At 42.4% G+C, this 25051-nt stretch overlaps 1 protein-coding gene across 4 annotated transcripts in view; it reads right to left on the bottom strand.

Annotated features, from left to right (window-relative positions):
• The window catches only part of CADPS2 (calcium dependent secretion activator 2), a 308405-nt gene that overhangs the window by 155160 nt on the left and 128194 nt on the right, over nucleotides 1–25051 (bottom strand). For all 4 annotated transcript variants that reach the window (XM_066634562.1, XM_066634564.1, XM_066634565.1 and 1 more), the window contains exon 8: nucleotides 16981–17120. In XM_066634562.1, the coding sequence (XP_066490659.1) occupies nucleotides 16981–17120 (140 nt within the window). The remainder of the gene's footprint in view (nucleotides 1–16980; nucleotides 17121–25051) is intronic.

Here is a 25051-nt window from a genome sequence, read left to right as displayed (position 1 = left end):
CAAATATTGAACATGTTCAACCCCCCCCCCATCAATAGCGTCTCTCACCATCTACTTACTTCAATGTCCCAAAATAAAAACAAACACAGCACAAACATGTTCTTTAAAAAAAGAAAATGCTCAGCCGGTGGGATTCGAATCCTATTGTTCTGTTAAACCTCTGCTTCCTTTAATACATTTTTTAAAATTCCTATTAGAACTCCAGAAGCATACACCAGATTCATAGACCTGGTAGAGGTTTTGCTGTTGGCCAGGCCAACAAAAATGTCGAGCTGTCACAATTCTCCAGCGGTAGACTTAGGCCAAATCACTCGATAGACTTAGGACCAAATCCTAAACAACTTTCCAGCACTGGCATAGCTGAGCCAATGGGACGTGTGCTGCATCCTGCAGTTAGGTGGCACTCATGGAGGCCTCCTCAAAGTAAGGGAATATTTGTTCCCTTTCCCCAGAGCTGCCTTGCTCTTATGTTGGTGCCGGAAAGTGCATTAGGATTGCACCCTTAGTTGCACTGAGCATTAGAAAATGTAGGCTTTGTACAGAGGTAGCATCTTCTGTGGTGCTTTTCACAGAATGAGGGGACAAGGGTCTTACAAATCTGGACAGTCACAGAGGAGACAACAGAGGAATGGGGAGGAAATGGAGGCAGTACATGCAGGAGTAAGAAGGGGTCTGGCCTGAAATTCTTCCCGCTCCTGTTAAGGACCAATCCAATCCTGGTAACGTCATGTGCATCTGACATTCCTCACTGCTGCTATGAAATGCCAGAAGCCTAAGGAACTCCACTAAGAAACAATTTTGCATTTTCCCTTAATTTATGCCCGAAGATACTTATTCAGAACATCCCAGTATCTTGTAATTATTTTTTGTAATCACTCATAATCAGATTCTTCTACAAAAGCTACCAAAGAAATTAATTTAACAAAAATATTTTAAAACATTGTCAGAACCATGAAGCTAATCAATGAAACAAAAAAGTTTCAAGTCAACACACTCATTAATTGCTTAATAGCAAGGCTACACTGGCAGTGAGGAACAGGGCTTCACAAATTCATTACTATACCCGAGTGAAGAAGACATGGACTCCTCTTCAGAGGCACATGATTCACACAGGGAAGTGGCACTATAGTTTCAAGATTACAGAGCAAGTCTAAACAACATCTATCAACTTAACCTCTCTTGGCACTCATGCTTAACTTCTAGGACAGGAAACACCTATGTTCCATCTGACGCTCCATCATTATTAGACCTTTTAAATGAAGCATGAACATTGTATGTACCTTCATTCATTCATTCATTCATTCATTCATTCATTCATTCTATCTATCTATCTATCTATCTATCTATCTATCTATCTATCTATCTATCTATCTATCTATCTATCTATCTATCTATCTATCTATCTATCTATCTATCTATCTATCTATCTATCTATCTATCTATCTATCTATCTATCTATCTATCTATCTATCTATCTATCTATCTATCTATCTATCTATCTATCTATCTATCTAGAATTCCGCCTTTCTCCCCAAAGGGCACCCAAGGCGGCTATACAACACAATCTATACAACGGAGCCTTATGGCTACGTTTTGCCCCCCCCAGGAATGGCTCCAAACGGAGGCGTTGCTCTCCCACCTCCCTGGCAGACTGAGTTCTCCACCCCCCTTCAGCTACGCCACCGGTCTCAGGGAGCCCCAGAGCACAGGCACATACATGGAGTGACGCTACACTGAGCAGATGGCAGCTACTTGTGGTGTGATCAAGGAACCCGTGAAGGGGTATCGGGGAGTCCCAGGGTTCCTAGAGGGACATTTTGAGAAACATTAACTTAAGGGAATTCCAATTCTTGAAGAACCTGCACAGTAATTGATTAGCCCTTGTGACATTCAAGATGCCACCTCTTTTCCTCCTCTGTTTTTCAAGTTTACTTAAGAGTTTTGTTTTGTTTTTTTTAAATAAGGCATCAAACATTTAACTGAATAAACTGCAAGCTATTTTTTTTAAAGCAGACGGAAAAGAAATGAAGAGGAAATTAGCACTTGGTCTGAAGACAGTACCTGTCACATACGAGGAGGAGAGGGCCAATGCAAATTCATCTTGAGGCAGGCACACACACACATACCCAACCCTGTTTGTTGGTATGTAATTAAAGTTAGTTTAGACTTCTATAGTACCACTCAGGATGGAGAATTAAAACATACCCCCTTTCTAAAACCAATTTTGAAATGAATTTTTTTTTGGGGGGGGGGGTACAAAATTGCATAATGTAACCAGTTCAATGAAGCTCACCTGCAAGCATCTTTTCAAAGGCAGGGGCAGTAGCCTCCCCCACCTTTTACTCCAGACTGAATGCCTGTGACAGGCTCCATCAGACCACCATTAGCAACCATTAAGGACCACTGCATGGTCAGTTTTTGCCAGCCAGTTTGCTCCAGTTCATCTGACAGTCAGAACAAAGAGTAATAGCCAATCCTCATGCTGGGACTGGCAGATGTTTATTTATTTAATGAAGTCCTAGCCCACCTTTCTCCCAGTACAGTAATTTGGCATGCTCAGGTAGTTCTGAACCCACCAATCAAACAAGAGTGGGCTCCTCCGCATCCATTACCTTCATTTTTAAACGTTTCTGTTTTAAGCAAGACAATAGAATAAAGAAAAATGAAGGTAATGGGCTTTGGGAACACATTGTACAGTGCTGTATATAGAGATCTCCCATATCTGCAGGGGGTGATGGTGGTGGAACAGAACCATGCAGATACAGAGGGACACCCATATTTTTCCCTATTCACAAAACTAAGGTCAAGCTAAATCTGTACCGAGACAACCGTGGGATCATACAGTAATCTTGTAATTGTACTTTGAGCACTATTAGGAGGTACTCCAGCTTACACTAGTATGGTCCAATTCAAGTCAATGAGATTACACTAGTGTTAAGTGGTTTTTGGATAGCCTTTTGTAGAAATTTTCTGATGTGATTCTTTGATGACTATTGAGTCAATGAACACCTGTAAGGGAAGGCAGAGGGCATGATGGGCGCAGAGACCAGAAGTGTGCAACATGCACCCACCTCCCTGCTCCCCATTACATCCTTTTAACTGAGTAAACCGGAAAAAGGTCATTTGATGCCACTACCCAAACCTAGGGAAGCCCAGAAAAAAAGAGGCTGGCCTTTGGAAAGCCTCCCTCTGAGGTTAATAGTTAAAACCTGGGAGTCCTCTTAAAAGCAAACAGCAGTGGAACAAAATTGGTATGGGAATTGCGGCAACCTGCTCCCTCCCAAGTGAACCAAGACCAGACAGGTGGCACAGAAAAAATACAATAAAGTTTATTAAAAGATGAAAAAATATCAAAGAAGTGAAGGGAAAAATGCAGGGATAAAAGACAAGAGACAAGGTCATTCCAATAAGAGAAAAAAGAGAGGGAGACAGCAGAACTGACCATGAACAAAAACTAAAGTAAATGAATTCCACTCCAGCTAAATAGTTTAGGGACTCTGCTTATAAATTGGAACTACACAGAAACAGGATGCATGTATTGCTTAAGGAAGCAAACCAAGTTCTATCTTTAAAAAACTGTAAGAATGAAATGTTTGTTTGTATAAAGTGTGAGGTTATTACCAAGTTCCTGCTATCTTTCTGGATAAACATGCACCTGATTCTATAGAAGCATGATGTATTTTGGCAAGACCACCATACCTTTTGAAATATGTACATCGGTGTGATTATAGAATTAAACATGAATCCCAGCAGTGGCATAAATATTTAATTTGATAAAAAAACCAATAACCCTTTGTCAAAAGGAGAATACTATACAGGTGGGGCTCAGTACCTGTGGATCTGGCTGAGTGCGGGTTCCCTGGACCTGCATTGAGTCAGACTTGGCCCAAACCGAACCCACTAAAGATGACTGGAGACGTGCTCCGATTGCCTCTGGAGGGCTTTCTGCAGCCCACAGAGGCCGCACGTGTCCAACCGTGGCTCTGCAGGCTTCCGTTCCGTAACACCCAGTGGGTAAAAAAAAAATCAGCAGACACTAAATAGCTTTAAAGATCCACTTTCATGCTTCTTGCTCTATACCGATGCATTCTAGGGTAACAATGGAGGAGCAAGAAATCCAGAAGTGGGTCTTTAAAGTTATCTTTAACCCAAGAAGATTAAATTTATACAGTTCAAATTTACACAGTTCAAATTTACAGCAAACCAGTGCTGTTTAATAGCATGAAGGTAAGAAATTGGATTTTGATGCTTTTTTTTCTCCTTTGTAACAGGGATTTAAAGATGAGGATCAGTGATGAGTCAAATCAGTGGATACGGAAGCTCCACCTGTATACCTGCTACAAGAAGGACATTTAGATCCAATCCATGGCCTGAACTACAGTTAGCTTTTTATTTTGCTCAGATATTTGATCTCAATCCAGTAAAGGCTGTATGCCAGCGTATCAGGCACACAGTCAAACAACTATAGGCTATTTAACATATCAAAGTGCAACAACCCCAGGGTTACCACCAAGTGGACACTCAGCAGCCAATCCCATTTATTTGACAATTTTATTTTTGAAATACGCATGCATTCAAATACACTGTTATTACATTTACATCATTTTTAGGTATATGCTAGAAGATGTAAACATCTGAAAGACTACATCTAAAAGTTATTAAGATGTATGCCAACCCATACACTTCAATTTGAACACTCTACTGTAATCTGAGTAACTTACTTCCAAACACATTTTGGCCAAAGGATGAAAATTACAATTTAAAACCCAGCAGGTTATGAAATCCTAGCATCAGAACATACTCTTTACTCTTTCAAAATTCAAGTGGAAATAATTTCAAAAGGTTGGCTCGGTTTGTTATTTCAATCTTCTGAAATCACAGACTAGGCAACCAACATCACACATTTGATACGTTACTATGTTTTGCCAAAGAAAATCAGTTTGCCCTGATAAAATAAACCCAGAAAGGCACTGGAAATATTGCACATTTTATGAGCTGAACTTTAGAACGCAGACCTTGGTTGGAGGCTTTTACTGCATTCCTTTAAACCACACTGCCCTCTTGTGGTCAATACTATTTAACTGCACATTAAGACAGTCTTAAGACACTAAGACTAACGATAGATCAGTCCTTCTCAAACTGTGGGTTGGGATTGCGAGTCAATTTCAGGTGGGTCCCCATTCATTTCAATATTTTATTTTTAATATATTACACTTGATGTCATGGTATGTGACTACATTTGGGGAAATGTTACAGATTTGTTCTTCTAACAGGCTATTGTGTATATGATAGTAAATGGGACTTACTCCTGGGTAGGATTGCAGCCTGGGATTGTTAAAACTCTTCCTGCTTAATGATGTCACTTCCAGTATGACATCACTTCCACTTGTCAGGTGGCTCCTGACAGATTTTCATTCTAAAAAGTGCGTCCCGGTGCTAAAGGTGCGAGAACCACTGCTCTAGATACATGACTTACATAGGATACAACAAAACTAGCCCAAGCTGCTCAACTGTAGCTCTGGCTTCATTTTCATCTTCACTATTGTTAATATTTATATACCAATTTACAGCAAAAAGTTCACAAAGTTCTTTACAGAGAAATTCAAATAAGTAAGTGGCTCCATTACTAAAGTTTCTCTAAACAGCATCCTGGCATCACAAAATCCAAGTTGACTTCTGAAAGCACTTTAATTGCACCTTTATAAGTGGGCAGTCATGGTTTTGCACTGAATGCTACTGTCACGAAATCAGTTTATTGGACAGGAAAAATTAGACCATCATGTTCAGAACCAGTTTAACAGGAAGCAGGAATGCTTCGTTCCTATTAGCTACCCTCTAGTATGCAGGCAGGTTAAATTTACAGATACCGTGAATGGAACTACACTAGAACAATCGTATAACTGCTTCCTACACAACTATTTCATCCAATGTTTTCTAAGGACATATCGACAGTGTTGTAAGAAGTATTACTGAATTCCTCATCAATTTTTTTTATTTTCCTTGTGTAATTATATTACCCAATGCTATTCTTTGAAATAAATTTACAAAACAAAAAAACAAGCACATTATAAAAATACCTACCAGTCTTTTCAAGATTGTTACTGCTGTACAGCAGCACTAAGCTCACTTAACTTTTTCCGTCTTTATATTTATGTAAGAACTTTCAGCTTTCAATTTCCCTGAGCAGACAGTCAAAACACTTGGTGGATATTTTTAAAATGGTATAAATGTGCTAGATCGTAAAGACAACACTCACTAAAGCCTCAGACGTACGTTAACTTAAATGCTATCTCATGCCAATCATAGCTGCATGCCTGCCATGGTAATAAAAAAGCAATTGACCCCAGCGGTGAGGCTAATTAAAGGAGATAAGATAATTAAATGCTTCTCAATATATAATCAAAATTGAAGCTGTAACTGTATCACAATAAGATCCTTCCCCCCAGAACTGGAATCAGTATAGCTAAAGGCAGGAGAAAAAGCATGTAGAAGCAAAATATGTGTGTGTGTGTGGGGGGGAGGAACGGGACGCAGAAGGAAGTGCAGCCAAAGCTTTGTTTGCTGCTACCACCAAAATCTGCCACAGCAAAACTGCAACTTCTGCTGACTGCAGTCATATAAATGGCCTCAATTCAGCGAGCTTCATGTGCAACAAGACATTGCATTAGTTAGTACAACACATGAGAAACAGAAGGACGATCGTAAAGCCTGTGGATCAAGATTCTCATCCCTGCTGAGAGATGAGTGTGAAGGAACTTTCACATTAGTCCTGTGAAGTGATGTCAAGGATTGCTCTGTATTACGAACAGCCCACTCCCACCTAACTCCCTGCACGACAATGCAACAATGACAATGTGGTGTCCGCTGCACCCTGTTTTGGCCTCCAGAGGATTTCTCAGAGGAAGGGAACATGAAACAAGGTGGGTCAACTTGGACCTGCGCCAGCGATATCACTAGTGCAAGTCCGTGTGGAACCCGTGAAATCTGATCAGACCTGAGAAGGTGAGGATTTCGTGGAAAAATTTATATTACCAGCTGCAGTTGAACCCGCCCTTTTATCATTTTCATGTCAGCTTGTTATCTGGTGTGCTCCCTGGGGCATTTGGTGAGCTGCTGTGAGATACAGGAAGCTGGACTAGATGGGCCTATGGCCTGATCCAGAGGGGCTGTTCTTATGTTCTTAACTACAATTCCCAGGAAGCCTTGCAGGTCTCTTGTTATCTGGTGTGCTCCCTGGGGCATTTGGTGGGCCGCTGTGAGATACAGGAAGCTGGACTAGATGGGCCTCTGGCCTGCTCCAGTGGGGCTGTTCTTATGTTCTTAACTACAATTCCCAGGAAGCCTTGCAGGTCTCTTGTTATCTGGTGTGCTCCCTGGGGCATTTGGTGGGCCGCTGTGAGATACAGGAAGCTGGACTAGATGGGCCTATGGCCTGCTCCAGTGGGGCTGTTCTTATGTTCTTAACTACAATTCCCAGGAAGCCTTGCAGGTCTCTTGTTATCTGGTGTGCTCCCTGGGGCATTTGGTGGGCCGCTGTGAGATACAGGAAGCTGGACTAGATGGGCCTCTGGCCTGATCCAGTGGGGCTGTTCTTATGTACTTTAGATGTATTTTTCAATATAGGTATTTTCAATCCCATCCTCAATTTTTTTTAAATGCATCAGGTATCCCAGCAATTTGTGGATGTTTAGAGGGCAGATGAACACACAGCTTGTTTTGCATAGCTGATGGATGACTGATTGTCATGTTTCATTCTGCAAGTTAGTATTTGCTCACATGCTGTAAGCCAGTGCTTCCTAAACTCCTACAAGGGAGTTGAGAGCACTGTAAGCGTGTGTGTGGGAAGGGCTATGGCAAACTCTAGGATTGTGCTGCTGCTGGAGATGGGAAGGAGGTTTCACTTACTGGCAGCCAGCCCCAGAGTCCTTGGGTGTGTGGGGGAACCCCCTACAGCACTCCCCGTCCCTCCAAGCGTGTTTAAAAGAAAACCAAACACATGAGCACTTCCAGTTTCATGATGAAAACTGGAAGTGTCTGCTTATCCACCTCTCATTTTTTAGATGTTTGGAGGTGCGGGAAGCCCTGTGGAGGATTTCTTGATCCCCTAGGACTCCAGCGCCGGCTGCCAGTAAGTGAAAACCCTACTCCCCTGCCTGGCAGCAGCGCAATCCTGGGGATTACGTTGCTGCCTTCCCTTCTTCACGTCCCTTAAAGGGGCAGGGAGAAGTTCTTACCTGGCTGGTGGGTCACGACCCACCAGTTTGAGAACCACTGCTGTAAGCTCATGCATGTGTGTGTGTGTGTGGGGGGGGGGTTATTTCAACTTGCAAAAGGAGGATATGGTGCTTTCATAAATCATTTTTAGTACCATGACCATGATCAACAGAAGCAGTAGAAGAATATGAATAAGCTACCTGAACATTGTGAAATGTTTGCTACACCCTGCTTCAACTCTAAACACTCAATTAAAAACCATATTCAGTAACACAAATCATAGGGAAAACATGCTACTGCACTTTTTATGAAGGTATAAAATCACTGCAATGCCATGTCTTAGCATGAAGGTCCAATTCAGAGAGGATTCTCCAGAAACAATGAGAGCCCTGGGTTACACACCAAGCCCAGAATACAATCAGAAGTGTTTATTCCCCCTAAAGAAGGTGAAACTAAACACCCATAATGAAGCAGAGGTTGTAGCCTAATGCTGCGCTGTGCTACATAAACACATGAACGCAAGTCCAAACGACTTATAACTTATTTCTGATTTATAACTTTGTGCAAGACTCTAGCCTAGTGGTTTTCCAACTTTTTAGCACTGGGACCCACTTTTTGGAATGACAATCTGTAGGGACCCACTAGCAGGGCTCATTATCCTGGAAGCGATGTCATGGTTGGACAGGACATAATCCAATTTAGGCTTTAAACCAGCCATTTTCAACCACTGCGCTGTGGCACATTGGTGTGCCGCGAATGGCCCCCAGGTGTGCCACGGGAATTTGGGAGAGGGTCATTTATCAATAGGACCATTGGGGGATGTGAGCCCCCATTGACAGCACAGTGTGGCTTGTCAATTGTCAAAAAGCTGATGGTGTGCCCTGATCATTTGAGTGCCTTGCCAGTGTGCCGCGAGATGAAAAAGGTTGAAAATCACTGCTTTAAACCTAAGCCACAATCTGCCAAAGATCCCAAAGCACTCTCGCACTGTTATTTTGCATAGCTCAGAAATGATACAGCTCAGAAGTCAAAGCATCCTTCTCCAGCTAGCCCTTCCCGCCGCCCCACCTATTCATGGCAAAGCAACCTGCCTCTCTCCCAAGGGAGTCCACTCTACCCAGAAGCTCTGTACACCCTTAATTTTCAGCTCTGTATTTTCAATGGTGGCTTAGCTGGATGCTAAGTGATCCACCTGAATGTGACTTGCGACCCACATAGTGGGTCCCGACCCCTAGTTTGAGAAACACTGCTCTAGCCCAAGTCAGCATCTATTAACAAAAACTGAGTTTAGATCTGAATGTTTCCCGGTTTTACAAATATTTCAGACTAATTACTTGGAAATGAATACAAAGAGATACCTCAGTTAGTAATATACCCTTTAGCAATTAGAAATCTCTCTAATCCATTCTGCAATTAAAATGGCAGCAACCTATTATAAAGGTCTCCAAGATCCCCCTACTAGCAATTACTGTGGGAATCATTAAAATAGAGCTCATCGCTATAATCTGTTCTCTAAGGATCTAGCAGCAGGAAGTACACTTCTGCTTCTTTCTTGCCTAACCATTTTGCATTTAACCTCATCATCATTATCTAATCAGGCGTTAATATAATTTTTAAGTGCCATTTGCTTTTCAGTTTGAAGTATCTGTGTGTGCACGAACTGATTTAAATCTATTTACGAGGTTGTACCTATGAAATGTATCTATGTATATGTCCATTAAAAAAAAATGAAGATCATACAAACACTGAAACCTCAACATACCATCACATTTGTGTGGCAAAAAATAAAATTTCACATAAAATAAGCCATCACTTGTATGGAACCAGTAATGAGAATAATATACATCTGTACAACAACGAAACTTGCTAATTAAGCCAATACATATTCTCATATTGTAACATGCTGTAACCTCCTCACTGAAGTTCAACTTGCCTGTACCCTGTACTCCTTCAGGATATTGATTACATTTTAATTTGTATTCATCTTTTTTTTGGGGGGGGGGGTGAGGTTGTGGTGGTGGCTCATTCCCTGGGAGGACACTCAATTGTGAATGTCCTCCAATTAATTTTACTGTCTATTCTCTGATTTGTAAAACAACCTTGGCTACCCTGCGGTGTGGCGGAATAAAAATATCATATTGTAAAGTAAGTACATAATTGAACTAATAGCAAGTACAAGTACATAACAGTAAATAACAAGTATATCAATCAACATAAAAACATGAGCAGATACTCAAAATTCTCTCTCTCTGCTTATTGTTTTATAACAGGAACGTCAAACGTGTTTCGTACAAAGGGCCAGAAATAAGTACTTTGTTCTCACCTAGAAAGTCTTTGGTTGCAAATGGCAGAAGATTTGTTCATATTTGTTCATATCTTGTTCATATTTTCAAGATATGAGAGAACCCAGTTGGGTTCTCAAGCCTGAAGAACTCAATTGTAACAGGGAGCAGATAAATTGCTTCCAAGGCTCGCATTCAAAGACTGGCTTGGAAGAAAAGCATTTATTCTTTAGAATGAATTGTACTTGTTTATACTCTTTGTGCTTCGAACAGTGTATCTCAAACTGTGGGTCAGGACCCATTAGGTGGGTCACGAGCCAATTTCAAATGGGTCCCATTCATTTCAATATTTTATTTTTAATATGTTAGACTTGATGCTACGATGGTATGGGTCTGCATTTGGGGAAATGTTACAGATCTGTACTTTTAATAGGCTACTACATATATATGCTTTTAACAATGATAGTAGATGGGACTTACTCCTAGGTAAGTGTGGGTAGGACTGCAGCCTAAGGTTGTTAACAATTTTCCTGCTTGATGATGTCACTTCCAGTCATGACATCACTTCCGGTGGGTCCTGACAGATTCACATTCTAAAAAGAGGGTCCCAGTGCTAAAAGTTATGGAACCACTGGCTTAGAAGAAATCAGCTGGTGTAAACATTGTCTGTCTTTTTCAAAGTAGTAGATGATGAAGGCTGCAATCCTGAACACACTTTCCTGGGAGTAAGTCCCATTAAACACAATGGGACTTGCATTTGAGCAGACAGAAGATTGTGTTGTTAAGTAGCCACCTTTGTGCCCATATCTCCAGAATGAATAATGCACAATAACTTTCATTATAGTACATCTCTGATCTGCAACTCACTAATTAAAGAAACCTACCCCCAATTGCTATTTCAGTTCAAGGCAACGTTCAAGTGTGTAATTCTATGCACACTTACCTGAGAGTAAGCCTGACTGGACACAATGGGACTTACTTCTGAATAGACATGCATAGGATGAGTAGACATGCACAGTGCTGGTGCAAATATCCAAATTTCCAGTGCTGGTGCAACCACAATGCCGCTTTGAGATACAAATATTCCTTTACTTTGAGGAGGCCTCTGTGAGTGGCCCCCCCCCCAGGATGCAGTGCACACCCTGTTGGCACAGACTGTTGGATGGGACTGGGCCATAAGATTTTAGGATCAGGTTCTAAAGCAGCTTTGGAGTTCAGGTTTGATTCAACTCCCTGGTACTGAAAGGCATTAGCTCATAATCCCAAAATTGTATTTGGAAGGGAATCTCAATACAACGGTAAGTAGCAACAGTAAAGAAACCTTACTCTTTGCCTTCAGGTTTATCTTACCAATGAAATCATTTCCACATGTCAACCCACTATTGTCTGAATGTTAACAGTTTAAGAGTTTTTAAATGTTCTAGTATGACAATCAGCCTGAAGAAAACACAGGTCATGGTTTTTTATATTATATATGATATGAATTATTATGATATATATATATTATGATATATATTATTATATATATTATATAATTATTATATAATTATTATATTTATTATATAATTATATAATTATTATATAATTATATAATTATATAATTATTATTATTATATAAATATATATAATTATATAATTATATATTATATAATAATTATATAATTATTAGGTATTGGCAACCTTCAGTCTCGAAAGACTATGGTATCGCGCTCTGAAAGGTGGTTCTGGCACAGCGTCTAGTGTGGCTGAAAAGGCCAATCCGGGAGTGACAATCCCTTCCACACCGGGAGCAAGTGCAGTCTGTCCCTGGTCTGTCTCCCTGGCTATGGGCCTTCCTTCTTTGCCTCTTAGCCTCAGACTGTTGGCAAAGTGTCTCTTCAAACTGGGAAAGGCCATGCTGCACAGCCTGCCTCCAAGCGGGCCGCTCAGAGGCCAGGGTTTCCCACTTGTTGAGGTCCATCCCTAAGGCCTTCAGATCCCTCTTGCAGATGTCCTTGTATCGCAGCTGTGGTCTACCTGTAGGGCGCTTTCCTTGCACGAGTTCTCCATAGAGGAGATCCTTTGGGATCCGGCCATCATCCATTCTCACGACATGACCAAGCCAACGCAGGCGTCTCTGTTTCAGCAGTGAATACATGCTAGGGATTCCAGCACGTTCCAGGACTGTGTTGTTTGGAACTTTGTCCTGCCAGGTGATGGCGAGGATGCGTCGGAGGCAGCGCATGTGGAAAGCGCTCAGTTTCCTCTCCTGTTGTGAGCGAAGAGTCCATGACTCGCTGCAGTACAGAAGTGTACTCAGGACGCAAGCTCTGTAGACCTGGATCTTGGTATGTTCCGTCAGCTTCTTGTTGGACCAGACTCTCTTTGTGAGTCTGGAAAACGTGGTAGCTGCTTTACCGATGCGCTTGTTTAGCTCGGTATCGAGAGAATGAGTGGCGGAGATCGTTGAGCCAAGGTACACAAAGTCATGGACAACCTCCAGTTCATGCTCAGAGATTGTAATGCAGGGAGGTGAGTCCACATCCTGAACCATGACCTGTGTTTTCTTCAGGCTGATTGTCAGTCCAAAATCTTGGCAGGCCTTGCTAAAATGATCCATGAGCTGCTGGAGATCTTTGGCAGAGTGGGTAGTGACAGCTGCATCGTCGGCAAAGAGGAAGTCACGCAGACATTTCAGCTGGACTTTGGATTTTGCTCTCAGTCTGGAGAGGTTGAAGAGCTTTCCGTCTGATCTGGTCCGGAGATAGATGCCTTCTGTTGCAGTTCCAAAGGCCTGCTTCAGCAGGACAGCGAAGAAAATCCCAAACAAGGTTGGTGCAAGAACACAGCCCTGCTTCACTCCGCTTCGGATGTCAAAAGGGTCTGATGTGGAGCCATCGAAGACAACAGTGCCCTTCATGTCCTTGTGGAAAGATCTGATGATGCTGAGGAGCCTGGGTGGACATCCAATCTTGGGGAGAATCTTGAAGAGGCCGTCTCTGCTGACCAGGTCGAAAGCCTTTGTGAGATCTATGAAGGCTATAAAGAGTGGCTGTCGTTGTTCCCTGCATTTCTCCTGCAGTTGTCTAAGGGAGAATACCATATCAGTGGTAGACCTGTTGGCTCGGAATCCACACTGCGATTCTGGATAGACGCTCTCTGCAAGTACCTGGAGCCTCTTTAGTACAACTCGGGCAAACAGCTTTCCTACAACGCTAAGGAGAGAGATGCCGCGGTAGTTGTTGCAGTCACCCCTGTCACCTTTGTTCTTGTACAGCGTGATGATGTTTGCATCCCTCATGTCTTGAGGTACTTCACCTTCTCTCCAGCAGAGACAGAGGATTTCATGCAGCTCAGTGACGATGATCTCTTTGCAGCATTTTAGGACTTCAGCAGGGATGCTGTCTTTTCCAGGTGCCTTGCCAAAGGCAAGGGAGTCCAGGGCCACGTGAAGTTCTTCTAGGGTTGGTTCACTGTCAAGCTCTTCCAGCACAGGCAGGCACTCAATGTTGTTCAGTGCTTCTTCGGTGACTACATTTTCTCTGGAATATAGCTCAGAGTAGTGCTGCACCCAGCGTTCCATCTGCTGCGCCCGATCCTGGATGACCTCGCCTGTGGCAGACTTCAGAGGGGCAATTTTCTTCTGTGTTGGACCTAGGGCCTGCTTGATACCATCATACATCCCCTTGATGTTGCCCGTGTCAGCTGCTATCTGTATCTCGGAACAGAGCTGGAGCCAGTAGTCGTTAGCACATCTCCTGGCAGTCTGTTGGACTTTGCTGCGAGCAGTTCGGAGGACCTGCAGGTTGCGCTCACTGGGATATAATTATTATATATATTATATAATTATATAATAATTATATTATTATATAATTATTATTATATATTATTATTATGATATATTATAGAATTATTATGATATATTATATATGATATGATTATTATATGATATGAGATATTATATATGATATGAATGATAAATGATAATAAGAGGCAAGAGTAGAAGAGAAATCAGATTAGGCGATAGGGAATGAGTTATTAGTAAAAGTGATATATGATATCCTGCACTCCTAAACGTATGCAGCTATCACTACCCACTATGCCAAAGATCTCCAGCAGCTCATGGATCGTTTTAGCAAGGCCTGCCAAGATTTTGGACTGACAATCAGCCTGAAGAAAACACAGGTCATGGTTCAGGATGTGGACTCACCTCCCTGCATTACAATCTGTGCGCATGAACTGGAGGTTGTCCATGACTTTGTGTACCTTGGCTTAACGATCTCCGACACTCTTTCTCTCGATACCGAGCTAAACAAACGCATCGGTAAAGCAGCTACCACGTTTCCCAGACTCACAAAGAGAGTCTGGTCCAACAAGAAGCTGACGGAACATACCAAGATCCAGGTCTACAGAGCTTGCGTCCTGAGTACACTTCTGTACTGCAGAGAGTCATGGACTCTTCACTCACAACAGGAGAGGAAACTGAATGCTTTCCACATGCGCTGCCTCCGATGTATTCTCGGCATCACCTGGCAGGACAAAGTTCCAAACAACACAGTCCTGGAACGTGCTGGAATCCCTAGCATGTATGCACTACTGAAACAGAGACGCCTGCGTTGGCTCGGTCATGTCATGAGAATGGATGATGGCCGGATCCCAAAGGATCTCCTCTATGGAGAACTTGTGCAAGGAAAGCGCCCTACAGGTAGACCACAGCTGCGATACAAGGACATCTGCAAGAGGGATCTGAAGGCCTTAGGAGTGGACCTCAACAAGTGGGAAACCCTGGCCTCTGAGAGGCCCGCTTGGAGGCAGGCTGTGCAACATGGCCTTTCCCAGTTTGAAGAGACACTTGGCCAACAGTCTGAGGCTAAGAGGCAAAGAAGGAAGGCCCATAGCCAGGGAGACAGACCAGGGACAGACTGCACTTGCTCCCGGTGTGGAAGGGATTGTCACTCCCGGATTGGCCTTTTCAGCCACACTAGACGCTGTGCCAGAACCACCTTTCAGAGCGCGATACCATAGTCTTTCGAGACTGAAGGTTGCCAATACAGTATGATAAGCAATACAAGCTTTTGGCCACTAGGCTGTGCTAAAGCTTAACACATCTCAGTCATTCACTGTCTTCAGTTGAAATATTACTTCCAACATCAAGTCAAGGCTCAAATTAAGATATACGTTAAAAGAAATGTTTATGGAAGGAGAACTTGTACTTCTTACACAGGTAGCAGCCGTGAACATAAACACTATCCACTGCAAGAGTCAAAGCACAGATTTACCGTAACTGAAATTGAATTCATGTTGATTCAATTGCTTGAACATAATGAATGTGGATTAAACTGAATAGCTCTACTTTAAATTAGCTTCAATCCAGTACTGGGGTTTATTTGTGAAAGGATACAAGTGCTGAGCGATGAACAGCATCATTTAGTCAGAACATTTTTTTCCCCAGAGTTCTTCTGTGCTTTAGAGACATTTGAGAACCATGAATATTCAATGAAAAATTTGATGTACTTCCACGGAAGGAAAGATAATTGATAGGAAAAGGACAGCTTCAGCAGTGCACTTTTTGGGTATGAAGTGACTCTGATGTCAGTGATCAGGACTATGTGGTTACAGAAAAAAGGAGCCTGAACTCCTAAGTACACATACACACGGAACCAGAGCAACGCTTGTTGAAGTTTACTGCTCCTAACCGAGTACAGCTGTTGCCATGAGATCAGACATAGAATTAATCTGTTAAATGCTTCTGTGAAGAAACTGTAAGATTGCTGGAAAAGGCGCCCAATAATTATGGGGGTTCTGGGCTGCAGGCAGAATGGATACATTCTAAACATTTAAAATGACACTCGTAGCTGGAACGCAGTGCTTTTCATACATTTTTTAAAGCCTGCTATAAATTATTTACATGGTGACCTTTCCATTTTGCTACTCAGGGAACTGTTTGTTCCCTCTTAGGCAGAGTTTTATCACTCATTTCCATTCAAGAATTAATTCTAACCCAAGGCTTGTTGTATCATACAGCTTCGTTAAACGTTGTTATCATTGGCAAGGACCAGGATTCAAAGACAATTGTGTGCCCAAGATCTTGGGCACTCCCAGTGAGAGATTTATTTATTTATAAATAAATAAATTTATATTTAAATGCACCCTCAGTCTTCCACACATTAGATCATACAACTGGAAGTGGAAGGGACCCTGGGTGTCAGCTCAACACAGGCAACTACATCATCCCTGACAGATGGCCATCCAGCCTTTGCTTGAAAACATCCAATGAGCGAGGCAGGCTGTTCCAGTGCCTTTGTTATCCATCCGTTCTTCTAACACAGAGATAGGATATTCTATATCCAATTATTCCAAAAAGACTCGTTCATGCTCTCTAATAAAGTTCATGTTTTGACATATTTATGCATTTCTTTTTTGCTTCAGTTTCTGTTTCGGACAACTTTACACTACAAGGTTTGGATAACTAATATGGAATTAAATCTGCAGAACAGATACTCACCCACAGTGCTTCATGTGTGGTGGTTTATCCATCCTCACTGCCAGTTTGATCCTCAAATCAGAGTCCTGGCTGTTTTTGGGGACAATCATTTTATGCATCTCAGGAGACTTTGAGGTATTGGATGTTGGGTACAATATTACCTGCAAAGGATATAATGAATCACTGTCAGAATTGTTTAATCACAATGACAAACTTCTAACCAAGCTTGCTTAGGAGTTCTAACCAATGCAGAATGTTTTGTTGACATTTGTTATCTCTCAATTTCAACTGCAAACAGTACTTTTTCCAATTGGTGGTGCTTCATATAATCAGCAGACAGTAATCAAAGTTGAGTCACTGACTAAGTGACTAATGAGCAATCAAGTATGTGTCTGTATGTGTGAATCAGGCACATGTTTGCATGTATTTGTAACTAGTGACAAACTGCAGTCTACCAAAACAGGGTTTAAAAAAAAAAAAGTTTTGTAAGTATTGTTGAAAACTTCCATTCAGATAGCTTACATTTTGTTTGTTTGTAAACAAACAGCTGTACTCCTGGTTATCTTTAGAAACCCTTTAAAAGTACAGGTTGTGCCTCGTTATCCAAAGAGATTCTGTTCCGAAACCCCCAGTGGATTAAAAAATCAGTGGATACCGAATCAGTGGAAAAATAGCTTTCAAGACCCACTTCTGGGTTTTTTTTCTCCTCCATTGTCACCCCAAAATGCATTAGTGTAGACCGGGGAGCCCAAACCCTGGCCCTAGGGCCACTTGCTGCCCTTGAGGACTCCCAATGTGGCCCTCAGGGAGGCCCCAGTCTCCAATGAGCCTCTGGTCCCCTGGAAACTTGCTGAAGCCCACACTGGCCCAACGCAACTGCTCTCAGCGTGAGGGTGATGGTTTGCCCTCTCACGTGAGCTGTGGGATGAGGGCTCCCTCCAGGAAAGGCCAGCCTTGTTTTGTGCAAGGCCTTTTATAGGCCTTGAGCTATTGCAAGACCTTCATTCATTCATATAAGTTCATCTTTAATAATATCCATTTATATAAACATATGTAAATTTATTCAGATTTTAAATGTAAATTAATTCTTTTTTCCCTCTGGCCCCCGATACAGTGTCAGAGAGATGATGTGACCCTCCTGCCAAAAACTTTGAACACCCCTGGTGTAGACAATATACAGTATTCAGCTACTAGATGGGGTGAATAATGGAATATAATGGAATGAAATTATAAATATTTAACAGTGGGAAGGTAGGAAATTGGATTTTGATGCTTTTTTTCCTTGTTACATTTAAAAGCATTTCAAAGTGGACATCAGTATCAGTGGCGAGTCAAATCAGTGGATACCGAGGCCCCACCTGTAGTACAGAAGGTAGTACAGCAATGTAACACTTTTCCATCAAGCGTACTCCATGAAGACTTTCAGTTAGAATCTGTTACATGACAAGAAAGAATCATTTATATGGAGAAGCTAGATTTGGTCAGTACTGGCTGGCTGGCTGACTCTTGTTCCACTCATGAAACCAGCTCCACCTTTCTAGAGCAGGACTGTGCACAATGCTGACTTGATGCCCTTGCGACACTCATGAAACCATCTCATCCTTCACCCTTTTCTCTCACCAGAGCAGTTTTTTTTTTCTTCCAAGATGGAAATTGTTTTAAACAAAGCACCAAACCACCACTAGAGCAGATAAAAACGCAAGCTTGGTGGTAAAACACAAAGGCTGCAATCTTTTACCCACTTCCTAAGGACTAAATCCAACTGAAAGAGATCTTACTTCTGCATAGATATGCACAGGATTGTGCATAGATATGCACAGGATTGTGCAGGATTGTGCATAAGTTTGTCAATTCTTCTTATATAGCAGTTGCATTTTCGGTAAGTTAAAGGGAGAGAATAAGCCTGTATAGAGTGGCATAGCTGTACTGGTGTTGCCTCCACAGAGGCAATAACCTACCCCAAACTCAATTTATTCACCAGTCATAGGAAATGTATGGACGTTTGTCTCCAAACTTTTCCTCAACTAAGCTACGAGACTGACATATACATGAGTACAGGGGGCCCTCATTATTCTGAGCCCATGGCCTCTGTGGGCCTAGAAAGCCTCTGGGCCAGACTAGAGCCATGTTCTGGTTGGGCTAGGAGGTTGGGGTTCATTCTGGAGATCCACGGATAACGTGGCCACCCTGTACATACATTAGAAATTGGATGTTGAATGAACAGGAGAGAAGAAGGGTTTCACCTATGGCAGATAAATCCACACGTGCAAATACATTTATAGATATAGATGTAGATATAGAACATTTGTATTCAAGTTAAGAATAATCACAGTGATAACTGGAAACGAAAGAAGAACACACAAATAAAAATCACAGTATCTATCTATCTATCTATCTATCTATCTATCTATCTATCTATCTATCTATCTCTCTCTCTCTCTCTCTCTCTCTCTCTCTCTCTTTCTTTCTTTCTTTCTTGTACATATTACCTCCTCCTAGAGATAGGAGGTAATATTTGGAAGTTGGCTTCTGCATTATTCTCCCAGCTGGATGGGGAACTGCACAAATGAGCACTGAATATGCTATTCTTCTCTCTCATCTGGCAGCCAGAGCTGCACCCACAAACAGCACCACCTTTAAACAGCAGCAATCCTAGCTCAATCAACTCTTCAAGAGAGAGAATGGAGGGCTGAACCTGATCTTCCTGCTCTCCCCTCCTGACCAAAATGCCAATGCTTCTTTTTAAAAGAGGGCTCTGTGCGTGCATAATTAAATCAGGGGGATACGTCTCACGAAAATGAGATGAAAATTTCTTATTTTAGATCAGCGTTTCTCAATGTTGATCCCCTGCCGAACCACTTTGCATGGTTACCAATTGCAAGTATACTGGAATTAACTGTTGATGATGTCATCACCAGTTACTTCCAGATCGTGAGGTCAGACACTACACGACAAACACTGGTAAGAGCCTCAGGGCAGACAGGAGGGATTTTTCAATGCACAAAACGCATGCTGGAGCTCTGTCTGCAGAGTTGTCTGCTGCTTGTTGCATTGTAGGTCTCTTTGCCAGGTGGCAGGGGTCTGGGAGTTCAGGGTGTACCACTGCACACCACCGGAAGTACCTGGTGGTATGAGCACCGCTGGGTGAGAAACACTGTTTAGATCATTTATAATTGGGGGCAGTGGCTGATGTACTGTTTAAAGTTGCACACGGTGACAGCGTGCGATGTGTCCATTTATAACACTTGTTGGTTTAAGACATTTTCTCAATAATATTAAGAAATTAAAAACAGAACAACAAGTGTGAAAACCACTACAGATCTCCAAGAAACGTTTCAGATTTCTGCACAAATGTATCAGGTGGGAATATCTAGACTGGATCATGTAGGCAGTCGAACATTTTTGAAGCTACCCAAGATTTTAAATTATTCATTTGCAACAGGCCGTCAAATATCTTCCATTTTTGTACAACTCGTGCAGCGCAATCCTAAGCTGCACTTGGGCCAGCGCAGAGGCGCACGAACCACTCTGTCACCCCCCTTTCAAAGGTTCAGAATCACTTGCTTCAAGTTCTCTCTCCCCCCCCACTCCAGCTGAATGCTGTAGTTGTTCCACTCATGTCTCTTCACTGCCCCCACCTCACAGCTCTCCACTATGTGCTCAATCTGACCTCTCTTTGCCAGCACTTTCTTGCATAACACTTTAAGAACATTTTTCATCCTTTCCAGAATCACATATACTTTCCTCTCCAAGCTTCTTGTGAGTTTCTTTGTCATGTAATAATATAATTGCATCCATTATATTAATTATCAATTAATTATAATGTAGTGATTTAATGTAAGTAAAAAACTGGTAGTGTGTCTTGACAATTTTAGTGCCTTGTCGGTGTGCCGTGAGCTGAAAAAGGTTGAATATGGTTGATCTAGACTGCTGTGCTGTGGTGTCACTGTTGAAAAGGGTGGCCTGCAATGCTAATTGGGCTCTCCCATATCTTGAAAATACGGTAAAGATTTGCACATTTTCTGTTTGGTCATCTGCAGCTAATGAATTCGTAAGTGGAAAAAGTGCTTAATTCTGGTCATGACCACCTTAATGACATCACCTCCTGCTTAATGACATCACTTCCGACCCTCGACAGGCATAATGAATGCTATTCAGCCCGCTCTATGAAATGAGCTTGACAGTCCTGATCTGGAGTGCAGTGCTGAGGTGTCACACTATTGAAAGGGTGGCCTGCACAATAATTGGGCTCTCCCAGATCTTGAAAATATGGTTAAGATTTACATATTTTCTGTTCTGTCACTTGCAGCTAATGAATTCCCAAGTGAAAAAGTGCTTATTTCTGATCACGAACACCTTAATGACATCACCACCTGCTTACTGACATCATTTCCAGCCCTCAGCAAGCATAATGAATGCTATTCAGTTAGTTATATGAGCTGTGTTTGACACCCATGCTCTAAAAGCAAAAAGTTCTCACTCAGATCAACCGGCAGTCTCCTTTCCTGCTTTAACCCTTTCTGGGACGTTTACCCCTTTGTCTTTTCCTTACTTGTGAATTTAATCCATATATCTGAGACATTTTCTCCCAACCCATTGAAATAAAACTTTTTTTCCATCAAAAATCAGAGGCTTTAAGGTCCCACTTAAGTAAGGTAAATAGGTTTTGGCAGGAAAATTTCTCACTGGTACTGAAGGAAATATTTGAGCTTTTAATCTTTTCTCAACACCCTCCGTTCAGGAGGAACGTTACATCTAATCCAGGATACTTCTGTTATTTTGATGCAGGCTCCCTCCTCTTCTATATAACCAATCTATGTTAGTAGTAACAACTCTACGTCCTTTTTCCTACACAAAGGCTACACCAGCGTTACTCAATGTTTGTCCCCCACTGTACCACTTTGCATGGTCCACCAATTAGAAGTACCACTGGAAGTAACTGGCAATGATGCCATCACCAGATATTTCCAAAGTGGGAAGCCAGACTTGACACAAACACTAGTAAGAGGCTCATAGCGTACAGGAGGGCTTTTCAAACACACAAAAAGTGCACCCTGGAGCTGCCTGCTGAGCTGAGACTCCTACTGCTGATTGCTGCGTTGCATTGCTGGTCTTGCTTCAAGGTGGCAGGGGTCTGGGGGTCCTGCAAGTACCATTGGACACTAACCAAGTACTGCTACTGGTACAAGTATCACTGGTTGAGTAGCACTGTGCTGTTTTTGTTGGCATCCTTCAGTCTCGGAAGACTATGGTGTCACGCTCTGAATGGTGGTTCTGGAACAGAGTGTCCTCTCCAGTGCGCGAAGCCTGGCTAAAGTAGGTATGGAGGATAGGCTGTTTCCCATGCAGCAAATCCCCCCTCTCCACGTCGCTGGAATGGTCCAATGGAAAGGCAGAGGCCAATACGGTTGGTTCCAGCGGCGTCGCAGGAGTTGCCAGAACGTGACTGTGTTCAGCCATGAACTGCCTCAGGGACTCCGGCTCCGGATTTTGCCTCGAGGTTGACTCCTGAAGCCTTTTCCATAACTGGATGTAGCCACCAGGCAGTGGAGGTTTGGGATCAGTTTTCCTTCTTGACAAGTACAGCCGAACTGAGGGCCTATTCTTATCCCCAGCCCCCAGGGGTAGCACTGTGCTAGTCTGATAAGAAAGGTCATAAACCTATCAGTCTTCACATACCACCCTCCCACTCCTAGCCTCCAAGCGGCAATCCTAATCACATCTACTTAGCAGTAAGTCCCTTTGGACTCAATAGGGCTTACGTCCAAGTAGACAGGCAAAGGATTGTGCTGTAAGTCTTTCAATCCTTCTCATGCAGCAAACCCCCCCCCCCATTTTGTTTAATCTCTTCTTGCATTCAACATGCCCTTGAAGCCTTTACCAGTGACTGGTCCTGTGTTGCAGAAAGAAATTCCTATCAGTAGCAACAGTTTCTCCTGTATCATATCCATCAAACCACAGCTTCCTCTTGACCTGAATCTGCTCAAGCAGATTCAGCAGACTGAAACTGAGAGGAAAATAAAAACGTCTGCCATAGCTTATGTTTGCTTACCTCAACATGCAGGTTATAACCTCAATCTCCTTGAGAGGAATGCCATCAACTTGCTTTCTCTGGGTCAGACACAGAATAAGTCACTGAGACAGAGTTAAAGTGGGGTCACTGGAGACAACTAGCTGGAAAATTTCTCACTAAGATGATTGTGGCACTGGAGAAAAGGTATGCTCTCCCCTGTAATTTAGAGGTCTTTCACATAAACAGTTTCACAACTTTTATGGCAGGACGAAAGCTTTTGCAGGCTGATCTTGCATGAACACAAAATTTTGAAAGGAGAAAATGCAAAGGAGTTCAATATCCAGTTTATAGACTGTCATAATCCACGATGCAAACGACAAGGGAAGTACCAGTGTTCCCCCGTATCCGTGGTTCTTGTATCCGTGGTTTCCGTATCCTCGGTTTCTGAATCTACGGGGTGGTGGTGGTGGGGGTGGGCTGGAATAGATCCCTAGCAGATACAGGGGGCCACCTGTACAACTGATCTTCCTCTCATAAGAAGATCATAAATGGTATCTAATCAACTTTGATGAATCAACTCAATAACTGAAGTATCTGTAATCAAAGAGGGACTTTGCTAGATTAAAAAAAATCCAAAGGTTTTAAAGTTCTGAGGAAAAAAAATTCATGCACTGCAGGCATGAGGAGAGACACGGCAAGAAATAGGAAAGAAGAAATCAGATTTTCACTATCTGGTTTGAAAAAGAAAGGTCCAGGAGGCAGAGATCAAACAGGAATTCTAATTTCAGCAGAGGAGAACCATAATAATCAGTGAAGTAGAACTAGATTTTAAAATGGTCACAGGACGTGCCAGCAGCATATTTTAAGATTTTTACAAGCAGTTACAGAACAATGGTAAAATAAAGCAGCAAAAAACTCATAAGAAACCACACAGCTAATTATTACTCCTGCTAATCTAGGATTTGAAGAACAGATCGTAAACAAAAAGATTTTGCCCCTTAATTGAATAATCAGCAGAACAAGACTAAATTATCTTTACATCCAAATAGTTTCTGTACTCAAAACACCAACTGATGCTCCCACATTGTATTCACTCACATTAAGTAGAGAAATTAGCATGCCTGATACAAAACTGTATTTTCAGAAGTGTACTTTTCAAAATGACTGTGTACCTAGACCAACTCCCTCCCTTTGCTACCTACCACTGAAAAAATAGCTCTAGGTGCATGAAAGCTGGAGTCTATGCAACAAAATGGACAGCTTTTGTAAACCTCAAGTGTTACTTAGATTCATAGAGTCGGAAGGGGCCTAAAAGGTCATCTAATCCAATCCCTGCCTTAGGCAGGAAATCCTCTTGGAGCATCTCTAACAGGTGCTTGTCGAGCCTCTGCTTGAATATCTCCAGTGAGACACACCTGTAGTGATGGGGTTCTCAGATTCCCGTTGTTATGTGATTAGCTCATTAAGCAAACATTCAGCCCAGTCTAGAGCCCTTGTTGCTTAAACAGGCACTCCCTGCCAGACACTCAATGGCTGCACAAGCTACTGGAGATGGATTGCCTCTTCTTTGCATTAAGAGCCTCTTTGTGGTGTAAATAGACACTCTGCTGCAGGTTTTGGGAGACTTGATTGCCTCATTAAGAGCCTCTTTGTTGTGCTTTGACTATCATCCTATAAGCAGTTTGTCCTTAGGCGGAAGGTCATTAAGTGACGCACACCTGTACATCAGAGTTGAACAGCGAATGCCAGAGTAACTCATGCCATTGCTTCCCCCAAGTATGATGCAATGCACAATGTCAAGATTTGTATGCATTGCATCGGTAGGGCTACAATCCTATACATTATATAGGGTAGCAGTTTTTTCAAGAGGATTCCACAGCTTCCCTGGATGGATTCTGCAGCTCCCTTTGAGCCATGGCTCACAGATTGGGAACCACTACATTACAGGTAGATGTCACCTGCTACCATACCACTAAGGTAAGCCTCCATCTACCCTTGAGGAAGCTCACCTAGGTGGCAACAATTCTGGACACTATCAGCAAGATCAGAAGTCAGTCATGGTCTCTTTGATAGGCCTGG

The sequence above is a fragment of the Tiliqua scincoides genome, chromosome 7 (assembly GCF_035046505.1).
Source record: "Tiliqua scincoides isolate rTilSci1 chromosome 7, rTilSci1.hap2, whole genome shotgun sequence".
Classification (NCBI taxonomy): domain Eukaryota; kingdom Metazoa; phylum Chordata; class Lepidosauria; order Squamata; family Scincidae; genus Tiliqua; species Tiliqua scincoides.
Note: the sequence above shows the minus strand (reverse complement) of the source record. Positions and strands in the feature narration are given on the sequence as shown.